Consider the following 24,984-nt stretch of genomic DNA (forward strand, 5'->3'; position numbering starts at 1 on the left):
TGTAGTGAGGTGACTTTTGAGTCACAAAAGCGAAACTTGACTCATATGGTTAAGAAAGCCTACAAGCTGTATTTTGGTTGCAAAATAGATCAGGACAAGGATCAGGATCAGTGCCTCAGTGGTGACGTAAATCTGGTTGCCCTCGTGCTTGGTCTCTAGGTTGGTTACACAAAGTACTGTTGTTTCCTATGTGAATGGGACAGTCGAGCAAGACAAGAACACTACAAGAAAAGAGACTAGCCCCTCAGAAATGCACTGCAGCCAGGGACTAAAAATGTTCTTCATTCAGCACTTGTCAATCCATAGAAATTTCTATTACCTCCATTGCATATCAAGTTGTGTCTCATGAAGAACTTCGTAAAGGCAAGCGACAAAAATGCAGAAGCATTCAAGTATCTCATTTGTAAATTTCCAAGGTTGAATGAAGCAAAGATAAAGGAAGGAGTCTTTAATGGTCCTCAGATTCGTGTGCTTTTGCAAGATGAGGAGTTTCACCGTTTACTGCGGGGCAAGGAAAAGTCTGCATGGGTAGCATTCCAGTTAGTGGTAACAAATTTCCTTGGAAACACCAAATCAGACAACGATAAAGAGCTGTTGGAAAAAATCTTCTTCAGGCATATCATAATCTTGGCTGCAACAGGTCATTAAAGATTCATCTCTTGCATTCGAATCTAGACTTCTTTGCACCAAACTGCGGAGCAGTGAGTGATGAGCACGGTGAGCAATTTCACCAGGAAATTGCAACTAAGAAAAAAAGATATCAGGGTAATTGGAACCCTTAGATGTTTGCCGACTACTGTTGGACAATCACCAGAGATATAATCCAATGCTTGAATATAAGAGATAAGTAAAAAGGAGCCGAGTATCCAGTGACTAAGGACATATTTTGTACTGTGCATTAACGTATATTAATAGTTAAAATTATAATTGTTCAAACTACTTAGACATGGAAATTAATTATATAGTAGATGTAAATACACTTGAGTTTCCTCTGAATATATCTAATAAAATGTGTTTGACAATACATGTGCAGTTTTATATTTGTAGAAGTAATAACTACATGTTATAATTATTTACTAATTTACGTAACAGTAAAATTCAAACTCTTCGATTTCATGGAAACTAAAGCCAAATATCAGTTTTCCTTGTCATATTTGTCATATTTAGCACATCAAAATCATTAAGAAATGGCTAATTTGCTTTCTGAACCAGACACTTTTGAAATTTTGTTGCCTAGTTTAATGTGCTAAATAGACAATTTACAAATTACATTATCTTCTTACCCCTAAAATTTTAACCTTAGATAAAAACAAAATGAGCAAATAACCTGCAGTAAGTTATTAGCATTAGCATATATAAATAACAATGGGTACTTCATTATTTTGATCAAAAAAGTATTAAAGCTATTCCATCATGACAAGGTGTACCTGATCAGGATGGTCCCTAACTCTAGTATTAAACCTCTCTAAGTGCAAGGAGGCCTCAATAGTCATGTAGTGTACTTAGTTAACACTATTTTGATCAAAAAAGCATAAAAGCCATCCCACCCTGACAAAGTGTATCCAATTAGCACAGTCCTATCATTAGTATTAAACATCTCTATGGGCGAGCAGTCCTCAGTAAATGGGGATAGAGAAGGACACAGACCTGACTGTCTAAAGGTCGCTTTACACGCTACGATTTATCTGACGATATGTCGTCGGGGTCACGGTTTTCGTGACGCACTTCCGTCATTGTTAGCGACGTCGGTGCGTGTGACACCTATGTGCGACTCCGAATGATCGCAAATAGGGTGAAAATCATTGATCGTTGACATGTCATTTAGTTCCAAAATATTGTTCGTCATTTGGAACGCAGTAGACATATTGCTATGTTTGACACCCTGCCAACGACGAACACCATCCACACGACCGCCATGGTCAAACAATATATCGCTGAACGATGTAGCATCATTTGTTAGATGTGTACGTGTGACCGCTGCAAAACGACCTATGAGCGATCTCTGCAAATCGTAACAATGATCTGGGCATGTCACATCGCTAATGAGATCGCTAGCGATATCGTTGTGTCTAAAGCAGCCTTTAACGCATACCCATGAAAACCTATATAGACTAAATGCACAGCCCCCAAAAAAAAGAAAATCATACCCCTGAATGCACACTGTGTTGGTAATGGCCACTGTGTGAACATGAACCAACACATTGCCCTTATGCTAATGTGTTACAGCTCATTTCTTTGTTTTCTGTACTTTGTACATATAGGTGCTTGGCTCCACCTTTTTGGCTGTGCATTTAGTCTATATAGATTTCCACAAACAGGTCTTTAAATAGCCAGGCCTGGGTCCTGCTCCAATCCCATCTACTGAAGCCTGCTGGCACTTAATACTAATGATAGGACTGTACTAATTGGATATACTTTGTCATGGTGGGATGGCTTTTGTGCTTTTTTGATCAAAATAGTGTTAACTAAGTACATTATGTACATGAACTATCACTATTTTTTTTTTTAACTTCCTGCAGGGTATTTGCTTATTTTGTTTTTATCCTAGATTATGTTTGTTAATATCCACAGTGTGAATGTGCACCTACACATTGAACTTATACTATTATGTTTTACAACTTATTTCTTTGATTTTGCTCTAAAAATCTACTCCAGAGTTCAGACCAATAGGTGTCCATCTCCTGTTGTTAAGATGTCAAAGTGGGCGGACACTTGGCAAATGAGATTTAATGTTGATAAATGTAAAGTAATGAACCTAGGATGGAGTAATCCTATAGCTGCGTATATATTAAATGGAAGTAAACTAGGGACTACAGGAGGACTTTGGTATTCTGGTTACAAATAAGCTGAGCAGCAGCACTCAATGTCAGGCAGCAGCTGCTAAAGCAAACAAGATTTTAGGGTGTATAAAAATAGAGATTAGATCCCGTGATCCCAACATATTGTTACCCCTCTATAAATCACTTGTAAAGCCGCATCTGGAATATGGGATCCAATTTTGGGCTCCCCATTTTGAAAAGGATATTAAAAAGATAGTTTGAAGGTGGGCAACTAGATTAATGCAAGGAATGGAAGGCCTCCCATATGATGAGAGGTTAAAAAGTTGGATTTGTTTAGTTTAGAAAAAAGACATTTCAGAGGAGATCTCATTTATATGTATAAATACATTTGTGGTCAATATAAAGGACTGGTGCATGACTTATTTCTTCCAAAGACAATACTAAGGACCAGGGGGCACTCACTGCGAGTGGAAGAAAAGCGATTCCGACAGCTAAATAGAAAAGGGTTCTTTACAGTTAGAGCAGTCAGACTGTGGAATGCCCTACCACAAGAGGTAGTAATGGCAGATACTATAACAGCTTTTAAAAAAAGGGCTGGATGATTTCCTCAGTACACACAACATTGTTGGTTATAAGTGACAGTGACAAAATGTATAATTGGTGGAGGAAGATTGAACTAGATGGACTTAGCTCTTTTTACAACGTATGTAACTATGTAACTAAAGGGTGCTTTACACGCTGCGATCTCGCTACCGAGATCGCTAGCATGCGTACCCGCCCCCATCGGTTGTGCATCACAGGCAAATCGCTGCCCGTGGCACAGAACATTGCTCGGACCTGTCACACTACTTACCTGCCTAGAGACGTCACTGTGGCTGGCAAACCGCCTCCTTTCTAAGGGGGTGATTCGTTTGGCGTCACAGCGACGTCACTAAGCTGCCGCCCAATAGAAGCGGAGGGGCGGAGATGAGCGGCCGTAACATCCCGTTCACCTTCTTCCTTCCTCATTGCGGGCGGCCACAGGTAAGATGAGGTTCCTCGTTCCTGCGGTGTCACACACAGCGATGTGTGCTGCCGCAGGAACGACGAACAACATCGTACCTGTAGCAGCAACGATATTTGAGAACTGGACAGCGTGTCAACGAGCAACTATAAGGTGAGTATTTTTACTCGTTAGTGGTCGCTCGTACGTGTCACATGCAACGACGTTGCTAACGAGGCCGGATGTGCGTTACGAATTCCGTGACCCCAACGACATTGCGTTAGCAATGTCGTTGCGTGTAAAGCGGCCTTAAAAGTAAACTGTTTAGCTAAGAAAAAGGAAAAAGAATTGTTGTGTTGATATTTTTGTTCTGTGTACTTATTTCAATAGAAATTATGTTTTATCTACAACACAAAGTCAGCATTATGATACAAAAAAAATGACACGGCCTATTCCATATGACCATGAATATGTTAGCACATTTTACCCAATACAACATTAGCTTATTATATTTTGTAACTGTCTGTGAATTAATAGCCTGACATCTCTGACTTTTAGGATTCTAGGTAAGCGCAACACAAAGTATACACAGAGGCGTGAAGTAATAACATCTGCACATTTATTTTAATATTTAAAGTTGCTTAACATATATTTACTGTACCTTTATGCTGAGTCCAAATCCTCCAACAGTTTGTCTTCGTATTGCTACTGTTCTTTCCTAGAAACAAAATTTAGAATATTTTTAATTAATTAGTTTTAAAACAATAAGTTGTCCATTCACAGTCCATATGCAACTAGAGAAAGTTGTGACTGTTTACTTTCAGAACCATATAGGGTTTTTCCATAAGTTGGTGATAAATATATGATCACCAGGGGTTTGACTGCTGGAACTTCTGCCCATCACAATAATTAGGGTTTCAAAATCTTCTGCTTAAATAATTTTGCGTGACTTCATAATGGCTACTTCTTTTAATCCCATAGAAGTAAAATGAGTAAGGGTCCATTTACCGTAAATTTTTGACTTTGGAATTGTTTGCTTATCAGTATTGTAACCCTCGGGAATTACACATTTATCCAATTAATACATATATTCAGTGTGGACATATCTTACTGATATCATCAAGGAACAGTTTGGTTCCACACTACTATAAACTATCTCCAAGTCTTTAAGGGACAATTGTGAAATAGTATTTTTATGGAAAGTTACTTTGTGTAACCAGCCCACTATTTTTTATATTTTTATACTAACATACACCTTTTATTTTGAAATCTTGCATTGTTTTCATGAGATCGCCAAAATTAATTCACACATGGAGTATAGAAGGTTAAATCTGCACACTGTATATTAAAAATTATTCCTTTCCCCCAGGGTGAGAACTTGAATGGGTTCCATTTATCACCATCATCTAAAGTTAACAAAGCAGGATGATATCTGGAGTAATACTGCACAATATAACATGCTATAAAGTATAAACACATTTTAAATACCATGACATTTCTCAAAAAAAGCACTGGAATCAAATTCTTGATATATCACCCTTTCTTCTACACATTAAGGGTGCTTTACACGCTGCAACATTGCTAACGATATATCGTCGAGGTCAAGTCGTTAGTGACGCACATCCGGCGCTTTAGCAACATCGCAGCGTGTGACACCAAAAAGCGACGATCAACGAGCGCAAAAACGTGGAAAATCGTTCTCGTTGACACATCGCTCCTTTTCCAAATATCGTTGCTGCTGCAGGTACGATGTTGTTCGTCGTTCCTGCGGCAGCACACATCGCTATGAGTGACACCGCAGGAACGCCGGACATCTCCTTACCTGCGTCCACCGGCAATGAGGAAGGAAGGTGGGCGGCATGTTGCGGCATGCTGCAATTAGACGGCTGCCATGAGCTGTAATGCCGGACGAACCTCCCCATTAGAAAGGAGGCGGATGGCTGGCCAGAGCGATGTCGCAGGGTAGGTAAGTCCATGTGACAGGTGTTAGCGATATCTTGCGCCACAGGCATCAATTTGCCCGTGACGCACAACCGACGGGGAGGGTACGCTCACTAGTGATATCGGTACCGATATCGCAGCGTGTAAAGTACCCTTTAGTGTCACTATAACACACGCATTATGCAGGATGTATGAAAATATGTATACAAAGCGTGGCTGCCAAATATTCACTCTAAAAATTCAAGCAAAAACTAAAGCAACATATTATGTAACATAACTGTGTAAATGAGGACACATGAAAGTGATCATCCACCATTGTTGATTAATGAACATAGAGACCTCAGCAGTCAGCACCGAAGTGAATTTTTATTTTAATCTGGCAGAAAAAGGGCCAACATTCTGACCAATGGTCTTTATCAAGAACATTGGTGGTGTGGGAGAGCCGGGTATGTGGAGGATGTGGCTGACCCACTGCCAGTTGACAGCCACATCGAAACGTTGAACATTTTCTTAATCAAAATAAAACTTCACTTATTGCATCAAGATCCTGTCTTTATCGTCATTTTGGTGTTGAGGTCTCTATCTTCATTAAGTCAGGACTGTGGTCCTTTCCTCAAGCATGTACATTTAGAGAGCAGTAGTGCAGATTTTCTTTTCAGCGTGATTGTTGATTGATCTCCACATGATGTCACCAGTAGACAAAGTTCATTACCAAAATTAAAAATAATTGCACTTTTATATTTCTGAACCTAGTATAACATTAATATAATCCCAAAGAGAACTAATTATGTTGTAAACCAGTAATTGCTGTAACCAGAAATTTCCAGTGCAGAAAAAACTACTTTTCCAACTGCTGTTTACACGAAAAAATATTCATAAACTGCTTCCTGTGAAATTTGAATGTGTTTCTTATGGCAACTAGATACAGTCCATCCAACGTTTTGGTCACAATTTTGGCCTTTATCAAGGACTAGCTGTACTACCCGTCTTCGCCTGGGTTAATAACTGTTGTTAACAAAATAGAATGTATTAACAAAAATTTATTCTGCACACAAAAACCATAAAACAAATAGATAGAAATGTAATTTTTAAAAGGCAAAAACTAAGCTAATAGAAGCATTTCACAACATATATTTCAACACCACAGATATTCCACACAGATTTAACTAAATTGGCCAAGTAATGTGCTCCGTCAGTCTCTTTCCAGGTCTGTCTCTTTCCCAGTCTGTCTCTCTCCCTGTCTGTCTCTTTCCCCGTCTGCCTGTCTCTGTCTGTCTCTTTTTATGTCTTTCTCTATCTCTCTGTTTCTTTCCCCATCAGTCTCTTTTTAGGTCTGTCTCTTTTCCAGGTCTGTCTCTTTCCCCATCTGTCTCCCCGTCTCTTTGTTTGTGTCTTTTCCTGTCTGTCTCTTTCCCTGTCTGCGTTTCTCTGTTTATCTCTTTCCTTGTCTGTCTTTATTTCTGTCTCTTTCCCCGTCTATCTCTATCAAGGTCTGTGTCTTTCCTCATCTATCTTTGTCTGTCTCTCTGGTTGTCTCCTCCTTCCATGTCTGCCTGTCTTTGTCCCTGTCTGCATGTCTGTCTGTCTCTTTCCCCATCTGTCTCTTTCCCCATCTGTCTCTTTCCAGGTCTGTCTCTTTCCAGGTCAGTCTCTTTCCAGGTCTGTTTCTGTCTGTCTCTTTCCCCGTCTGTCTCTGTCTGTCTCTTTCACCGTTTGTCTCTGTCTGTCTCTTTCCCTGTCTGTCTCTCTGTCGGTCTCTGTCTGTCTCTCTCTATCCATCTCCCCACCGACATCTTATTACCTCACATATAAGCTTCTTATACTATGAATGTCTTTTGTTCCTACAGCAAGCAATCACAGCTCCTACTAATAACCTGTAGTTCCAGGCTCCATTTACTTTAATGGAGGCATGTTTTTTGGAGAGTAACTGTAAAGGGTTACATTCTCCTGTCAATACATAGTCTACAACGTTCCCTGGGTCACATGAGGTGTCTGTGCAAAATTTCGCGATTTTAATGAAAAATGAGAGGTGCGGATACACTTTTCGCTTCACTTTTTCCCCATTATGTAGATAGGGGCAAAATTGATTGGTAAATGGGAACACGCGGGGTTAAAATTTTGCCTCACAACATAGCCTATGATGCTTTCGGGGTCCAGATGTGTGAGTGTGCAAAATTTTGTGGCTGTAGCTGCGACGGTGTAGATGCCAATCACGGACATACATACATACACACATTCAGCTTTATATATTAGACTAGCTGTAGTACCCGGGCATTGCCCGGGATAGTAACTGTCTCTCTGTCTCTCTCCCAGTCTCTGTCTGTGTGTCGCTGTCTGTCTGTCTCTCTGTCTGTCTCTTTCCTTGTCTGTCTGACTATTTCTATCTCTGTGTTTGTATCAGTCTATCGGTCTTCATTTCTGTGTCTGAATAGGATAACTGAAGTGAGCACTAATATATATATTATATTATGAGTGCAAGCCAAAAAATACATACATTATAAAAGGATAAGGCTGCACATCAAACTTAGATAATGGTATAATGCCTCAAGCATACGGACAAATATTGGAATATACAATGAAAAATGCTACTTGCTAATTTGAACATGTGAATAATGAATTGCATACCTGCCATGAATATTAGGAAAAAGGAGATATTTAGCAATCGCATTGATCAATGTAACTCAGCCCCAAGGCCTCGTCAAGGCATATCTCTATATTGGGGTCCCTAGCTCTGTGACCCTAACTGTGTGTCATCTCATTGCAATTAAAAACTACTATGGGTGGAGAGGGGTAACTAAGGACTTTCTTATATAGGAGATGGAAAAAACATGGCCGAAAGGGGCGGAGCTGTGTTCACATTCAGAAAAAAACTACATATAACTGAATAGGATAATTGAAGTGAGCACTAATATATATATATTATATTATGAGTGCAAGCCAAAAAATGCATACATTATAAAAGGATAAGGCTGCACATCAAACTTAGATAATGGTATAATGCCTCAAGCATACGGACAAATATTGGAATATACAATGAAAAATGCTACTTGCTAATTTGAACATGTGAATAATGAATTGCATACCTGCCATGAATATTAGGAAAAAGGAGATATTTAGAAATCACATTGATCAATGTAACTGAGCCCCAAGGCCTCGTCAAGGCATATCTCTATATTGGGGTCCCTAGCTCTGTGACCCTAACTGTGTGTCATCTCATTGCAATTAAAAACTACTATGGGTGGAGAGGGGTAACTAAGGACTTTCTTATATAGGAGATGGAAAAAACATGGCCGAAAGGGGCGGAGCTGTGTTCACATTCAGAAAAAAACTACATATAACTGAATAGGATAACTGAAGTGAGCACTAATATATATATTATATTATGAGTGCAAGCCAAAAAATACATACATTATAAAAGGATAAGGCTGCACATCAAACTTAGATAATGGTATAATGCCTCAAGCATACGGACAAATATTGGAATATACAATGAAAAATGCTACTTGCTAATTTGAACATGTGAATAATGAATTGCATACCTGCCATGAATATTAGGAAAAAGGAGATATTTAGCAATCACATTGATCAATGTAACTGAGCCCCAAGGCCTCGTCAAGGCATATCTCTATATTGGGGTCCCTAGCTCTGTGACCCTAACTGTGTGTCATCTCATTGCAATTAAAAACTACTATGGGTGGAGAGGGGTAACTAAGGACTTTCTTATATAGGAGATGGAAAAAACATGGCCGAAAGGGGCGGAGCTGTGTTCACATTCAGAAAAAAACTACATATAACTGAATAGGATAACTGAAGTGAGCACTAATATATATATTATATTATGAGTGCAAGCCAAAAAATACATACATTATAAAAGTATAAGGCTGCACATCAAACTTAGATAATGGTATAATGCCTCAAGCATACGGACAAATATTGGAATATACAATGAAAAATGCTACTTGCTAATTTGAACATGTGAATAATGAATTGCATACCTGCCCATAGTAGTTTTTAATTGCAATGAGATGACACACAGTTAGGGTCACAGAGCTAGGGACCCCAATATAGAGATATGCCTTGACGAGGCCTTGGGGCTCAGTTACATTGATCAATGCGATTGCTAAATATCTCCTTTTTCCTAATATTCATGGCAGGTATGCAATTCATTATTCACATGTTCAAATTAGCAAGTAGCATTTTTCATTGTATATTCCAATATTTGTCCGTATGCTTGAGGCATTATACCATTATCTAAGTTTGATGTGCAGCCTTATCCTTTTATAATGTATGTATTTTTTGGCTTGCACTCATAATATAATATATATATTAGTGCTCACTTCAGTTATCCTATTCAGTTATATGTAGTTTTTTTCTGAATGTGAACACAGCTCCGCCCCTTTCGGCCATGTTTTTTCCATCTCCTATATAAGAAAGTCCTTAGTTACCCCTCTCCACCCATAGTAGTTTTTAATTGCAATGAGATGACACACAGTTAGGGTCACAGAGCTAGGGACCCCAATATAGAGATATGCCTTGACGAGGCCTTGGGGCTCAGTTACATTGATCAATGCGATTGCTAAATATCTCCTTTTTCCTAATATTCATGGCAGGTATGCAATTCATTATTCACATGTTCAAATTAGCAAGTAGCATTTTTCATTGTATATTCCAATATTTGTCCGTATGCTTGAGGCATTATACCATTATCTAAGTTTGATGTGCAGCCTTATCCTTTTATAATGTATGTATTTTTTGGCTTGCACTCATAATATAATATATATATATTAGTGCTCACTTCAGTTATCCTATTCAGTTATATGTAGTTTTTTTCTGAATGTGAACACAGCTCCGCCCCTTTCGGCCATGTTTTTTCCATCTCCTATATAAGAAAGTCCTTAGTTACCCCTCTCCACCCATAGTAGTTTTTAATTGCAATGAGATGACACACAGTTAGGGTCACAGAGCTAGGGACCCCAATATAGAGATATGCCTTGACGAGGCCTTGGGGCTCAGTTACATTGATCAATGCGATTGCTAAATATCTCCTTTTTCCTAATATTCATGGCAGGTATGCAATTCATTATTCACATGTTCAAATTAGCAAGTAGCATTTTTCATTGTATATTCCAATATTTGTCCGTATGCTTGAGGCATTATACCATTATCTAAGTTTGATGTGCAGCCTTATCCTTTCATTTCTGTGTCTGTCTGTCTCTATCTCTGTGTCTGTCTCTATGTGTGTCTGTCTGTCTCTTTCCCCGTCTGTCTCTTTCCCCGTCTGTCTCTTTCCCCGTCTGTCTCTTTCCCCGTCTGTCTCTTTCCAGGGCTGTCTCTTCCTAGGTCTGTCTCTTTGCCCGTCTGTCTCTTTGCCTGTCTGTCTCTTTGCCCATCTGTCTCTTTCCAGGGCTGTCATGTTCCAGGGCTGTCTCTTTCCAGTGCTGTCTCTTTCCCTGTCTGTCTCTTTCCAGGGCTCTCTCTTGCCAGGACTGTCTCTTTGCCCGGCTGACTCTTTTCAGGATTGTCTCTTTTCAGGGCTGTCTCTTTGCCCATCTGTCTCTTTCCAGGTCTGTCTCTTTCCAGGGCTGTCGCTTTCCAGGGCTGTTTCTTTGCCCGTCTGTCTCTTTGCCCTTCTGTCTCTTTCCAGGGCTGTCTCTTTCCCTGTCTATCTCTTTCCAGGGCTCTCTCTTTCCAGGGCTGTCGCTTTCCAGGGCTGTCTCTTTCCAGGTCTGTCTTTTTGCCCATCTGTCTCTTTGCCCGTCTGTCTCTTTTCCCGTCTGTCTCTTTGCCTGTCTGTCTCTTTCCAGGGCTGTCTCTTTCCCCGTCTATCTCTTTCCAGGGCTCTCTCTTTTCAGGGCTGTCACTTTCCAGGGCTGTCTCTTTCCAGGTCTGTCTCTTTGCCCGTCTGTCTCTTTGCCCGTCTGTCTCTTCCCAGGGCTGTCTCTTTCCAGGGCTGTCTTTTTCCAGGTTTGTCTATTTCCCTGTCTGTCTCTTTCCAGGGCTGTCTCTTTGCCCGCCTGACTCTTTTCAGGACTGTCTCTTTTCAGGGCTGTCTCTTTTCAGGGCTGTCTCTTTCCAGGTCTGTTTCTTTCCCCGCCTGTGTCTTTCCCCATCTATCTCTTTCCCCATTTGTCTCTTTCCAGGGCTGTCTCTTTCCTCGTCTGTCTCTTTCCCCATCTGTCTCTTTCCCTGCTCTTTTCCCGATCTTTCCTCGTCTGTCTCTTTCCCCGTCTGTCTCTTTCCAGGGCTGTCTCTTTCCCCATCTGTCTCTTTACCCATCTATCTCTTTCCCTGCTCTTTTCCCGCTCTTGCTTCATCTGTCTCTTTCCCCGTCTGTCTCTTTCCAGGGCTGTCTCTTTCCCCGTCTGTCTCTTTCCCCATCTGTCTCTTTGCAGGGCTGTTTCTTTCCTCATCTGTCTCTTTCCCCGTCTGTCTCTTTCCAGGGCTGTCTCTTTCCCCGTCTGTCTCTTTACCTATCTGTCTCTTTCCCTGCTCTTTTCCCGCTCTTTCCCCGTCTGTCTCTTTCCCCATCTGTCTCTTTCCAGGGCTGTCTCTTTCCCCGTCTGTAACTTTCCCCATCTGTCTCTTTGCAGGGCTGTCTCTTTCCTCGTCTGTCTCTTTCCCCGTCTGTCTCTTTCCCCGCTCTTTCCCTGTCTGTCTCCTTCCCCGTCTGTCCCTTTCCAGGGCTGTCTCTTTCCCCGTCTGTCTCTTTCCCCGTCTGTCTCTTCACCCGTCTGTCACTTTCCCCGTCTGTCTCTTTTCCCATCTGTCTCTTTCCAGGGCTGTCTCTTTCCTCGTCTGTCTCTGTCCCCGTCTGTCTCTTTCCCCGCTCTTTTCCTGCTCTTTCCTCGTCTGTCTCTTTCCCCATCTGTCCCTTTTCCCATCTGTCTCTTTCCAGGGCTGTCTCTTTGCCTGAATGACTCTTTTCAGGACTGTTTCTTTTCAGGGCTGTCTTTTTGCCCATCTGTCGCTTTCCAGGTCTGTATCTTTCCCCGTCTGTGTCTTTCCCCGTCTGTCTCTTTCCCTGTCTGTCTCTTTCCAGGGCTAACTCTTTCCCCGTCTGTCTCTTTACAGGGCTGTCTCTTTCACCATCTGTCTCCTTCCCCATCTGTCTCCTTCCAGGGCTGTCTCTTTCCAGGGCTGTCTCTTTGCCCATCTGTCTCTTTGCCCGTCTGTCTCTTTGCTCATCTGTCTCTTTCCAGGGCTGACTCTTTCCAGGGCTGTCTTTTTCCAGGTTTGTCTATTTCCCTGTATGTCTCTTTCCAGGGCTGTCTCTTTGCCTGGCTGACTCTTTTCAAGACTCTTTCATTTCAGGGCTGTCTCTTTGCCCATCTGTCTCTTTCCAGGTCTGTCTCTTTCCCTGTCTGTGTCTTTCCCCGTCTGTCTCTTTCCCCATCTGTCTCTTTCCAGGGCTGTCTCTTTCCTCGTCGTTCTCTTTCCCCACTCTTTTCCAGCTCTTTCCCCATCTGTCTCTTTCCCCGTTTGTCTCTTTCCAGGGCTGTCTCTTTCCCCCTTCTGTCTCTTTCCCCATCTGTCTCTTTCCAGGGCTGTCTCTTTCCTCGTCTGTCTCTTTCCCCGTTTGTCTCTTTCCCTGTCTGTCTCTTTCCAGGGCTGTCTCTTTCCCCATCTGTCTCTTTCCCCGTCTGTCTCTTTCCAGATCTGTCTCATTCCAGGTCTGTCTCTTTGCCCGTCTGTCTCATTCCAGAGCTGTCTCTTTCCAGGTCTGTCTCTTTCCAGGTCTGTCTCTTTCCAGGTCTGTCTCTTTGCCTGTCCGTCTCTTTGCCCGTCTGTCTCTTTGCCCATCTGTCTGTTTGCTCATCTGTCTCTTTGCCCGTCTGTCTATTTGCCCAACTGTCTCTTTGCCCGTCTGTCTCTTTCCAGGGCTGTCTCTTTCCAGGGCTGTCTCTTTCCCCATCTGTCTCTGTCTGTGTCTCTGTCTGTCTGTCTTTTTCTGTTTCACTATCCATCTCTCCACCGACATCATATAACCTCACGAATAAGCTTCAACTAACAGTTTATTTTGTTCTTATAGCAACCACTGACAGTTGCTATTATTAACCTATAGCTCCTACCTCTATTCATTTTAATGGCGGCAGGATTTTACAGACTAAGGGGTACTTTGCACACTGTGACATCGCTAGCCGATGCTAGTGATGCTGAGCGCGATAGTACCCGCCCCCGTCGCAGATGTGATATCTTGTGATAGCTGCCGTAGAGAACATTATCGCTAACGCAGCTTCACATGGACTTACCTGCCATGGGACGTCGCTCTGGTTGGCGACCCGCCTCCTTCCTAAGGGGGCGGGTCGTGAGGCATCACAGCGACGTCACACGACAGGAGGCCAATAGAAGCGGAGGGGCAGAGATGAGCGGGACGTAAACATCCCGCCCACCTCCTTTCTTTCGCATAGCCGGTGGATTTAGGTAAGGAGATGTTCCTCGCTCTTGCGACTTCACACACAGCGATGTGTGCTGCCGCAGGAACGAGGAACAACATCGTATCTCCTATTGGTGCGACATTATGGAAATGTCCGCGCTACACAAATCACCGATTTTCAACGCTTTTGCGATCGTTTATCGGCACATCTAGGCTTTACACGTTGCGACGTCGTTACCAGTGCCGGATGTGCGTCACTTTCGATTTGACCCCGACGATATTTGCAGTAGCGATGTCGCAACGTGCAAAGTACCCCTAACTGTAAAGCACGGGGTTAAATTTTTCTGTCAAAACATAGTCTACGACGCTCCATTGGTCACATGGGGCGTCTGTGCAAAATTTCGTGATTGTAAATGCGACGGTACGGATTCCTTTAGCGGACATGCACACATACACACACATACACACATACACTCAGCTTTATATATTAGATTATTTATCTAGAGCAGTGCTAATGAATCGTGAGTACTCCCATGGAAGACAGAGGAAATCTGTAATCGCCTTTAATACAAAATGAATCTGTATGTCCAAATGGGGATTCTATAGCCACCGATATTAATTGTATCTGAGGTGACACTGTCTGATACATGTAGCCCCACTATATAGTATGCTTTCACAGTTTATACATGTATCTATCTGTCAGCGATACAAGCTAGGTTCCTGTTATATATGCAGCCTTGGATTTCCCTCTGTGACTCAGTTCAAGTTAGGGAATGTAGAAGATCGCTTTAAGTGCTCTACTAGTGTCTTGTGTTCAGAGATTCCATAAGGTGAGAGTTAAGGGCACTTTACATGCAACGACATCGCTAACGAGATATCGTTGGGGTCACGGAATTCGTGACGCACATCTGGCCTCGTTAGCGACGTTGTTGCGTGTGAAACGCACGAACAACTGTTAACGATCAAAATTACTTACCTAATCGTTGAGCGTTGACGCGTCGTTCCTTTCCCGATTATCACTGCTGTTGCAGTAATGATGTTGTTTGTCATTCCTGCGGCAGCACATGTTGCTATGTGTGACACCGCAGGAACGAGGAACATCACCTTACCTAGGGCTGCCCGCAATGAGGAAGGAAGGAGGTGGGCGGGATGTTCTTCCCGCTCATCTCCGCCCCTCCGCTTCTATTGGGCGGCCGCTTAGTGACGCCACACGCATCGCCTCCTTAGAAAGGAGGCGGTTTGCTGGCAACAGCGGCATCGCTAAGCAGGTAAGTCCGTGTGACGGCTCCTAACGATATTGTGCACCATGGGCAGCGATTTGCCCGCGTACAAACGACGGGGGCGGGTGCTTTCACCAGCGACATCACTAGCAATATCGCTGCGTGTAAAATTCCCTTTAGGGAAAGAATAATAGTCTGGCTATGGTAATCATGGAAGCACTTCCACCAAGGCTACCTGTACAGCTGCACATAAGGTCATTCTTGGGTTTTTCCCCATACACTCTGCTACATTGCAAGCCATCGCAGGACCTGTTAACACCACTGGGACTCTTGCCTACTCAGCCATTTGATTACCATAGCCAGACCATTAGTCTTTCTCTAACTTTCGCCTTATGGAATCTCTAAACATCTGACACTAGTAGTGCACTTGAATTTAGCATTTGACTATTGAGCACCACTAATAAGTTAGTAGAGCCAGACTTCCCACATTATCAATAGGATTAAAAGTCTTCCTTTTTAACCTATATTTTTTTTTTGGCTAAGTTGATTCCCTGTTCTAGTTCCCTATTTACATATATACACATGGATTCATCAATCGTACCTATAAAGGGTGCTTTACACGAGACAATCTATCGTGCGATAGATTGTCGGGGTCACGGTTTTTGTGATGCACATCCGGCATCGCTTGCGACGTCGGCCTGTGTGACAAAATCATTTATGAAACATGGCGCCGGTTGTTCATCGTTTCCGTGGCATCACACGTTGCTCCATGTGACACCACAGGAACGATGAACATCACTTACCTGCATCCCGTGGCTCCCGCTGGCTATGTGGAAGGAAGGAGGTGGGCGGGATGTTTACATCCCGCTCATCTCCGCCCCTCCGCTTCTATTGGCCGGCCTCCACGTGACATCGCTGTGACGCCGAACATCCCTCCCACTTCAGGAAGAGGATCTTCGCCGCCCTCAGCGACGTCGCATGGGAGGTAAGTACATGTGACGGGGGGTTAACGAGTTTGTGCGCCACGGGCAATCAATTGCCCATGACGCACAAACGACGGGGGCGGGTACGATCGATCGTGAAATTGCACGATGGTTCGTCCCGTGTAAAACAGGCTTTAGACTAGTTCTTGAAATCAGCCAATTCCAACCCTTACTTGTTCATTGCAGCTCTACAACTTGATCTCTTGACAAAATACCCTACGCATCATCCATTATTTCAAAGCAGGATCAGACATGTTGGATTTCAATATGCTTCATCCTTACAGAAGGGTTTGTAGCAGATTACTGACTTCTCCCTATTGAAATAAACATTCAAGTTTGGACAAGTATGTTTATTTCAATTGTATTTGGGAGTGAAAGCGGTCAGTCAAATGAGACTATAGGATTCAGTTAAATGATCCTAATGACAGCTTTCTCATATGAATAATCAGAATAAGAATATGTATTGGTGGATATTAAAGGCAATTTTCAAGATTTTAGTCTTCAGCTTTGTGTTCATTTTATAGGTTTATTACAAATAAATTACATTATAAATGTGTTTAAAAATATTAAAACTTTTCAATACATGGGTCTTCTTCGAATATTTTTTTTAAAAAATACTCCGTACTGATTAGGCATAACTTATGATTGTTTTGTAGCTAAGTTATCAATGGTTATGAAAGGTATGTGATAATTTTCTGCAGGTTTTTTGTATGCAATCTTAGGACAGCTTGATGTTAGGGCTGACACACAGATTTCTGTGATGTGTCACTTATTACACTGTGCTGTTGTTTATACACAATGAAGGTTTTATAATCAGGAGATCATAACTGCATGGACTACAGTGCACATGAGCCTTGGTCCAACCACCTCCTCTCCTCTGATAAGCAGCTCACTGCCAGTATACAATGCAGAAGTAGAATTATGGTGTGGGTGGGGATAGCTTTATAAGCTCTGCTACATGCTATATATGAGAACACTGAGTATATCACAACTTTTGCATATAGTAAACTACAATCATTGTCAAAGTTATTGGCACCCATAAACTTGTTCCAGAAAATGATTGCAATTACACGTTTTATCAAACACATGTTTATTTCCTATATGTGTATTAGAACAATATAAAGAAAAAGAGAAAAAAAAGCTACTGGATATTATTTTACACAAAACTCCAAAAATGGTTGGGCCAAATTTTGGCACCTTTTCAAGTAGGTAATGTTCGCTCAAACTCTCCTGTAGCAAATAACATGTGTGGTCAATATGAAAATCTTGAACCAGAAAAAAAGAAAAAAAGGGAGAAGTTGATTTAATATATACATTGACTGTCTGTCTCTGCCACACTTAGAAAGAGGTGAATTGTCTATGGACTTGGGAACAAAAATTGATGAAAAATATAAACAATCTCAAGGTTGTAAAACCATCTCCAGAGATCTTGATGTTTCTTTATCCATGGTACGCAAAGTAAACAAGAAGTTTACAACCTATGGCACTGTAGCTAATCTTGCTAGCAGAGTAAAATTGATGACAGGTTGCAACTGAGGATATTTGAATGAAATGAAATGCTATGGCAGTGGACCCAGGAGAACCATACTGCTGACACAGAAACATAAAAAAGTAAGACTGCAGTTTGCCAAAATGTACGTAAGTAAACCAAAATCCTTTTGGGAAAGTGTTTTGTGGACAGATGAGACCAAGATAAAGCTTTTTGGTAAAGCACATCCTTCTACTGTTTACTGTAAATGGAATGAGGCCAAAAAAGAAAATAACACAGTACCTACAGTCAAATATGGTGGAGGTACAAAGATGTTTTGGGGTTGTTTTGCTGCTTTTGGCATAAGTTTCTTGACTGTGTGCAAGGCATTATAAAATCCAGAGATTTCCAAAGGATTTTGGGTTGCAATGTAGTGTCCAGTGTCAGAAAGGGTTTGTGTCCTAGGTCATGGGTCTTTCAACAGAACAATCACCCCAAACATAATTCAAGAAGCACCTAGAAATGGATTGAAAAAAGCCCTGGACAGTTCTGAAGTGGTAGCAATGAGTCCGTGCCTAAATCCAATTGAACAACTGTGAAAAGATCTTAAAATTGCTTTTAGGAGAAGGCATCCTTCAAATATTCAGCAGTTTACAAAAGAAGAGTAGTCTACAATTTCAGTTGAGAGATGTAAGAAGCTTGTTGACGATTATAAGAAGAGATTAATATTTTGCAAGAGGTGTGCAAACAAACATTAAATTGTGGGTGTCAACAATATTATCTCAAGAAATAAGTTTTGGTACCATGTTAGCCAGTTGAAAAATTATTTATTGCTCTCAGTGAGAGAAACAAAATTATAATCTTGTAGTTCTGAAAAAAAAGGTATCAGAACTACAGGATTATAATTTTGTTTTTCTCACTGAGAGCAATCAAACAATTTTGTCTGGTTCACTTTTGGAGTTGTGTGAAATTGAGTCTAATTTGCCTTTTTTTTTTTTTACTTTTTTGTGTTGTTTTAATACACACAAAGGAAATAATCATGCGTATGGCAACACATATCCAATTTCAGCAAATTTAGGGGAGAAATACTTTATCTTCTGGAACAATTTCAAGGGCGCCAACACTTTCGGCAATGACAGTAAGTGATACCTCTCTGGAATCTGGGTCTCTTTTTCTACCTAAGGCGGGCTTTGCACACTACGACATGGCAGGTGCGATGTCGGTGGGGTCAAATTGAAAATGACGTACTTCCGGCATCGCATGCGACATTGTAGTGTGTAAAGGTTCGATGATACGATTAACGAGCGCAAAAGCGGCGCAATCGTATCATCGGTGCAGCGTCGGCGTAATCCATAATTATGCTGACGCGATGGTCCGATGTTGTTCCTCGCTACTGCGGCAGCACACATCGCTGTGTGTGAAGTCGCAGGAGCGAGGGACATCTACCGTCGTCACCGCGTCTTCCGTAGGATATGCGGGAGGAAAGAGGTGGGCGGGATGTTTACATCCCGCTTATCTCCGCCCCTCCACTCCTATTGGCAGCCTGCCATGTGACGTCGCTGTGATGCCGCACGACCCGCCCCCTTAATAAGGAGGCGGGTCGCCGGCCAGAGCGACATCCCAGGACAGGCGAGTCCATATGAAGCTGCCGTAGCGATAATGTTCGCTACAGCAGCTATCACAAGGATATCGCAGCTGCGATGGGGGCATGGACTATCGCGCTCGGCATCGCAGCATCGGCTTGCGATGTTGCAGCGTGCAAAGTACCCCTAAGGCTGCTTTCAGATGAGGTAGCGAAAACCCGGTGAAAGATTCTCTTTAATGTAGAAATGAACATGACATATACAAAAATAGCTCATACAAATTAAAAAGGTCAAGTTGACTGTAAAATATAAGGACAGTTTTCTAATATACAGCAATTCATTAATGGATAAGTTGAAAGTTATAGCTGTGATTACTGAAAGATGCAATCTCATTAAAGTTACTGACTTCTAGATTAAATAGAGTATAGCAGATCATTCTTTAATCTCAATTACTTAATGAGGATAAAGAAAGCTTGAAAAATGGTGGCTTGTTAACATGCACATGTGCTTTGTTGTATAGATGCAGGTACATCTTTAAGGACGCTAATGATCTTACAATTATTTCACAGCAGTTATGAATTAAGACATAGAAAAAAAAACAGATTATAAATGTGCAAATAGCAAAGCATCTAATACCATAACCAAGGATGAAAATAAAATAGGCCTCCATCTTAGCACATTTTCACAAAACCATGCACAATTAAATGACCCAATATATTTTCATCATCTTTAGGCCCCTTTCACACGTCAGTGATTCTGGGACGTTTGTGCTTTTTTTAAAACGTACCAGAATCACTGACATACGCAGACCCATTATAATGAATGTGCTCACACATCAGTGATTTTTTCACTGCACGTGTCTCCGTGCAGCGTACCCGCGTGTGCGTGATTGCCGCACGGAGACATGTCCATTTTTTTCTGGCATCACTGATGTCCCACGGACCACGCAGTGGTGTGGTCCGTGAAATACGTGCCAGAAAAAAACGTGCTTTTAAAATAAAAAAACATTTTAACTCACCCGGCATCCAGCGATGTCCTCTGCAGCCCGTTCTCCCTGCTGCTTCTGAGCCGGCTCATTATTGTCGCGCATATTCATTATGCGCGACACAGCCGACCCGGAAGCAGCTGCTGCGGGGGTCAGCGCCGGCCGGATGCTGCACCGCGGGAGCGATCAGCACCATGGACAGCGGGAGCGCGCACAGGTGAGTTGTTTTCTAAGTGCAATCACGGGCCACGGAGAGCGGAGCCCGGATTGCACTTAGACAACCCACGTGTGCCGTGAATCACGGCACACGCAGGGACATGTGCGTGTTTTACACGCCAGTGAAAAACGTCAGTGTTTTTCACTGACGTGTGAAACGGGCCTTAAGCATCCCAAGACAGGAAGTTGTATCTCTCCCAATGCAACCAGTTTTCATCTCCTTTTGGTTAGTTCCATAAGATCTTCATACCCTGAATTTTATCATATACCGAAAGAGAGAGAAAGAGAGAGAAAGAAAGAGAAAGAAAGAGAGAGAAAGAGAGAGAAAGAGAGAGAGAAAGAGGGAGAAAGAAAGAGAGAGAGAGAAAGAGAGATAAAGAAAGAGAGAGAAAGAAAGAGAGAGAAAGAAAGAGAGAGAGAAAGAGAGAGAGAAAGAGAGAGAGAGAAAGAAAGAGAGAGAAAGAAAGAGAGAGAGAAAAAGAGAGAGAGAGAAAGAGAGAGAGAGAAAGAGAAAGAAAGAGAGAAAGAAAGAGAGAGAGAAAGAGAGAGAAAGAGAGAGAAAGAGAGAGAGAGAAAGAGAGAGAGAGAAAGAGAGAGAGAGAAAGAAAGAGAGAGAAAGAGAAAGAAAGAGAGAAAGAGAAAGAAAGAAAGAGAGAGAAAGAAAGAGAGAAAGAGAAAGAGAAAGAGAAAACAAGAAAGAAAAAAGAAAGAAAGAAAGAAAGAAAGAAAGAGGGAATTTGAACAATAATATACTGTACTGTGTATACAGTATTGTGCATAAGTTTTACGCAGGTGTGAAATAAATGCTGCAAATTAAGAATGCTTTAAACAAACTGAGGTGTTAAAGAGAATCTTTCAGGTTTTTGTTTTGTAATCTAAACACAGAATGCTGTAAGGGTTAACACACAGAATTTAGTGATGCCTTTATTATCAAGGTCCTAGTGTTGTTTACTCGCAGTGTTTGTTTTAGCACCAGTTAGTTATCATTGCTGGACTATATTGCCTTGTGCCAGGTAGTACAACATGCCAAAAAGGGAAAAAAAGGGTTTTCAGCTTACATGCCACAGGCGTGCTCCAGGGATTTAGGTGCAAGGGGTCCAGACAGGCTGAGTCTGGAAGATGCAGGCAATGAAAAAGGTTGAAATGGACACAGCACCAACGAGGAAAAATAAAATCAGATATTTATTAGACTACATTTAAAATAGAAAAAAGCAAGCAAATTTATATCACGTGCATTTGGGCACCTTACACTTTTCAGACCACAAGCAAAATATTAAAAACATGACTAAGAACTGTTTTTACATTTTTGTTTGTGGTCCGAAATGCGTAAGATTCCCAAATGCACACGATTTGCTTGCTTTTTTCTATTTTAAATTTAGTCTAACTAATATCTGATTTTATTTTTCCTCGTTGGTGCTGTGTCCATTTTAACCTTTTTCATTGCCTAAGTTCAAAATGTCTCCTTCTCTAATTAGCAGCTCAATGACAATGTGCAATATTTATACAGAGCCTGGTGTGGGTGGGGGAAGCACCCTGAGCTCTCATGCATGCTAAATCTAAAACCTTTGTGTCAGAACCACTGCACCCAGTAATCTAAAAGATACATTATTGGATTCAGGGTCTTTTTGCTTACATCAGATATCTCTCAGATACGTTAGCAAAAACTTGCTGACAGATTCCCTTAAAAGGTCACATGACAGCTGATACTTGTTGTCCGATCCTCAGGCGGCAATTACACAGGTCTGCAAAAAATTTTTTTAGAGAGCTGTTTTGGTTATTCCACGTAATCTCCATGTTTTTGAGTGCATTGAATCTGAAAATGACCTCCGTTTTGCCATAGGACATCACGTTTTTTGACAATTTAATTAACTATGTTAAATAAGACAATACCTCAAAATAAATAAAAATAGACTCATAAAATTAATTTATTACAAATGTTTCATGAAAATAATTTTTTTAACTGCAATGAGCTCACTAACACAAACGAAAATCAATTCTTCTTCCCTGTGAGGCTTCTCTTGGTACATTTACGCTTGTGAGTAGCATCTGTAATGTCTCTCTGAAGCGTCCAACAGTAATCTGCCATCATTGTAATGCTCCATCTTCCCTGGCATCTTCCTTCCATCTCTTTAATGTCCTGGTGGAATTGTTCACCTTGCTCTTCACTCATAGCTCCCAAATTTTCAGGAAAGTTGTCAAGGTGGGAATGGAGGAAATGCACTTTCAAACTCATCAAACAACCTAAAGCTTGAAATGCTTTCAGCATTCGTCCGGCGATTTGTTTGTAGTCAGGGTCTTTGTTATTGCCTAAAAATTTCTCTATGACCTCTTTAATAGAGTTGAGCGCGGTTCGCGGTTCGAGGTTCTCCAGTTCTAGGCTCGAGTGATTTTGGGGCCTGTTCTAGATCGAACTAGAACTTGAGCTTTTTGCAAAAGCTCGATAGTTCTAGAAACGTTCGAGAACGGTTCTAGCAGCAAAAAAACAGCCAATTCCTAGCTGGCTTTCCGCTGTAATAGTTTATATTTAGATGCTTGAAGCTGTTAGGTCCTAATAAAAAGCTAAGAATGTATTTTTCTCTACACCAGTTTTCTGGCAAGAAAAAGATGAAAAGGTTGATACTAGAGTTGAGCGCGGTTCGTGGTTCGTGGTTCTCCAGTTCGCGGCTCGAGTGATTTTGGGGGCTGTTCTAGATCGAACTAGAACTCGAGCTTTTTTGCAAAAGCTCGATAGTTCCAGATAGGTTCGAGAATGGTTCTAGCAGCAAAAAAAACAGCTAATTCCTAGCTGGCTTTCCGCTGTAATAGTGTAAGTCACTCTGTGACTCACACTATTATGACATTTCAGTGTATAGTGTGCGGGAACAGCGCCTTCAGATCACTGCTGTTTCTATAATGGCGATCGCCATTTTTTTTTTTTTCCTTGTCTTCCTTCCCTAAGCGCGCGCGTCTTGTGGGGCGGGCCAGCATGTCAGCCAATCCCAGACACACACACAGCTAAGTGGACTTTTAGCCAGAGAAGCAACGGCATGTGTGATAGGATGTCCATGTCACATGTCCCTGCATTATAAAACCGGACATTTTCCTCCAGGACGCCATTATCTCTTCTGCGTCTTTGGTGTCAGACATCACTGTCGCAGCTCCGTCCTGAGTCCTATCGCTGATACAGCTGTATGCGCTCCATACACAGCGCTGGACAGCTTAGGGAGAGCACTTTCTATCAGTCCTATTAAGGGCTCAAACCGGTAGGGTCAGAGCCATAGGTGACAGGTCCTGAAAACAGCGACAGCGTCTGTGTAGCCAAGGTCAGGGATTTCGTCGCTGCATTTCAACATTAGGAGGGAATAGAAAGGCAGGCTTCCATTCCTCTACCCAGAGCCCCACAATCCTGGCACTGTACCCTCCTGTCCTCTGCACACTCCAACTCATTATAACTAAGCCATTATACTAGCAAACAGTCAGTGTACCTAGTGGCATCCTAAACGTGGCTATTGTACTATTGTCTAGTCACACTATTGCAAAGATATTTGCAGCACGTCTGCCTGCATTGCACACTCAAACTCTTTTTAACTAAGCCATTATACTAGCAAACAGTCAGTGTACCTAGTGGCATCCTAAACGTGGCTATTGTACTTTTGTCTAGTCACACTATTGCAAAGATATTTGCAGCACCTCTGCCTGCATTGCACACTCCAACTCTTTTTAACTAAGCCATTATACTAGCAAACAGTCAGTGTACCTAGTGGCATCCTAAACGTGGCTATTGTACTTTTGTGTAGTCAAACTAGTGCAAAGATATTTGCAGCACGTCTGCCTGCATTGCACACTCAAACTTTTTTTAACTAAGCCATTATACTAGCAAACAGTCAGTGTACCTAGTGGCATCCTAAACGTGGCTATTGTACTTTAGTCTAGTCACACTATTGCAAAGATATTTGCAGCACGTCTGCCTGCATTGCACACTCAAACTCTTTTTAACTAAGCCATTATACTAGCAAACAGTCAGTGTACCTAGTGGCATCCTAAACGTGGCTATTGTACTTTTGTGTAGTCAAACTAGTGGAAAGATATTTGCAGCATGTCTGCCTGCATTGCACACTCCAACTCTTTTTAACTAAGCCATTATACTAGCAAACAGTCAGTGTACCTAGTGGCATCCTAAACGTGGCTATTGTACTTTTGTCTAGTCACACTATTGCAAAGATATTTGCAGCACCTCTGCCTGCATTGCACACTCAAACTCTTTTTAACTAAGCCATTATACTAGCAAACAGTCAGTGTACCTAGTGGCATCCTAAACATGGCTATTGTACTTTTGTGTAGTCAAACTAGTGCAAAGATATTTGCAGCACGTCTGCCTGCATTGCACACTCAAACTTTTTTTAACTAAGCCATTATACTAGCAAACAGTCAGTGTACCTAGTGGCATCCTAAACGTGGCTATTGTACTTTTGT

At 41.8% G+C, this 24,984-nt stretch overlaps 1 protein-coding gene across 4 annotated transcripts in view; it reads right to left on the minus strand.

Moving 5' to 3' along the window:
* Window positions 1–24,984, minus strand: part of SNTG1 (syntrophin gamma 1) — a 1,064,578-nt gene that overhangs the window by 332,544 nt on the left and 707,050 nt on the right. For all 4 annotated transcript variants that reach the window (XM_075353282.1, XM_075353284.1, XM_075353281.1 and 1 more), the window contains one exon: window positions 4,424–4,480. In XM_075353282.1, coding sequence (XP_075209397.1) covers window positions 4,424–4,480 — 57 coding nt within the window. The remainder of the gene's footprint in view (window positions 1–4,423; window positions 4,481–24,984) is intronic.

This window comes from Anomaloglossus baeobatrachus, chromosome 6 (assembly GCF_048569485.1).
Source record: "Anomaloglossus baeobatrachus isolate aAnoBae1 chromosome 6, aAnoBae1.hap1, whole genome shotgun sequence".
Lineage (NCBI taxonomy): Eukaryota > Metazoa > Chordata > Amphibia > Anura > Aromobatidae > Anomaloglossus > Anomaloglossus baeobatrachus.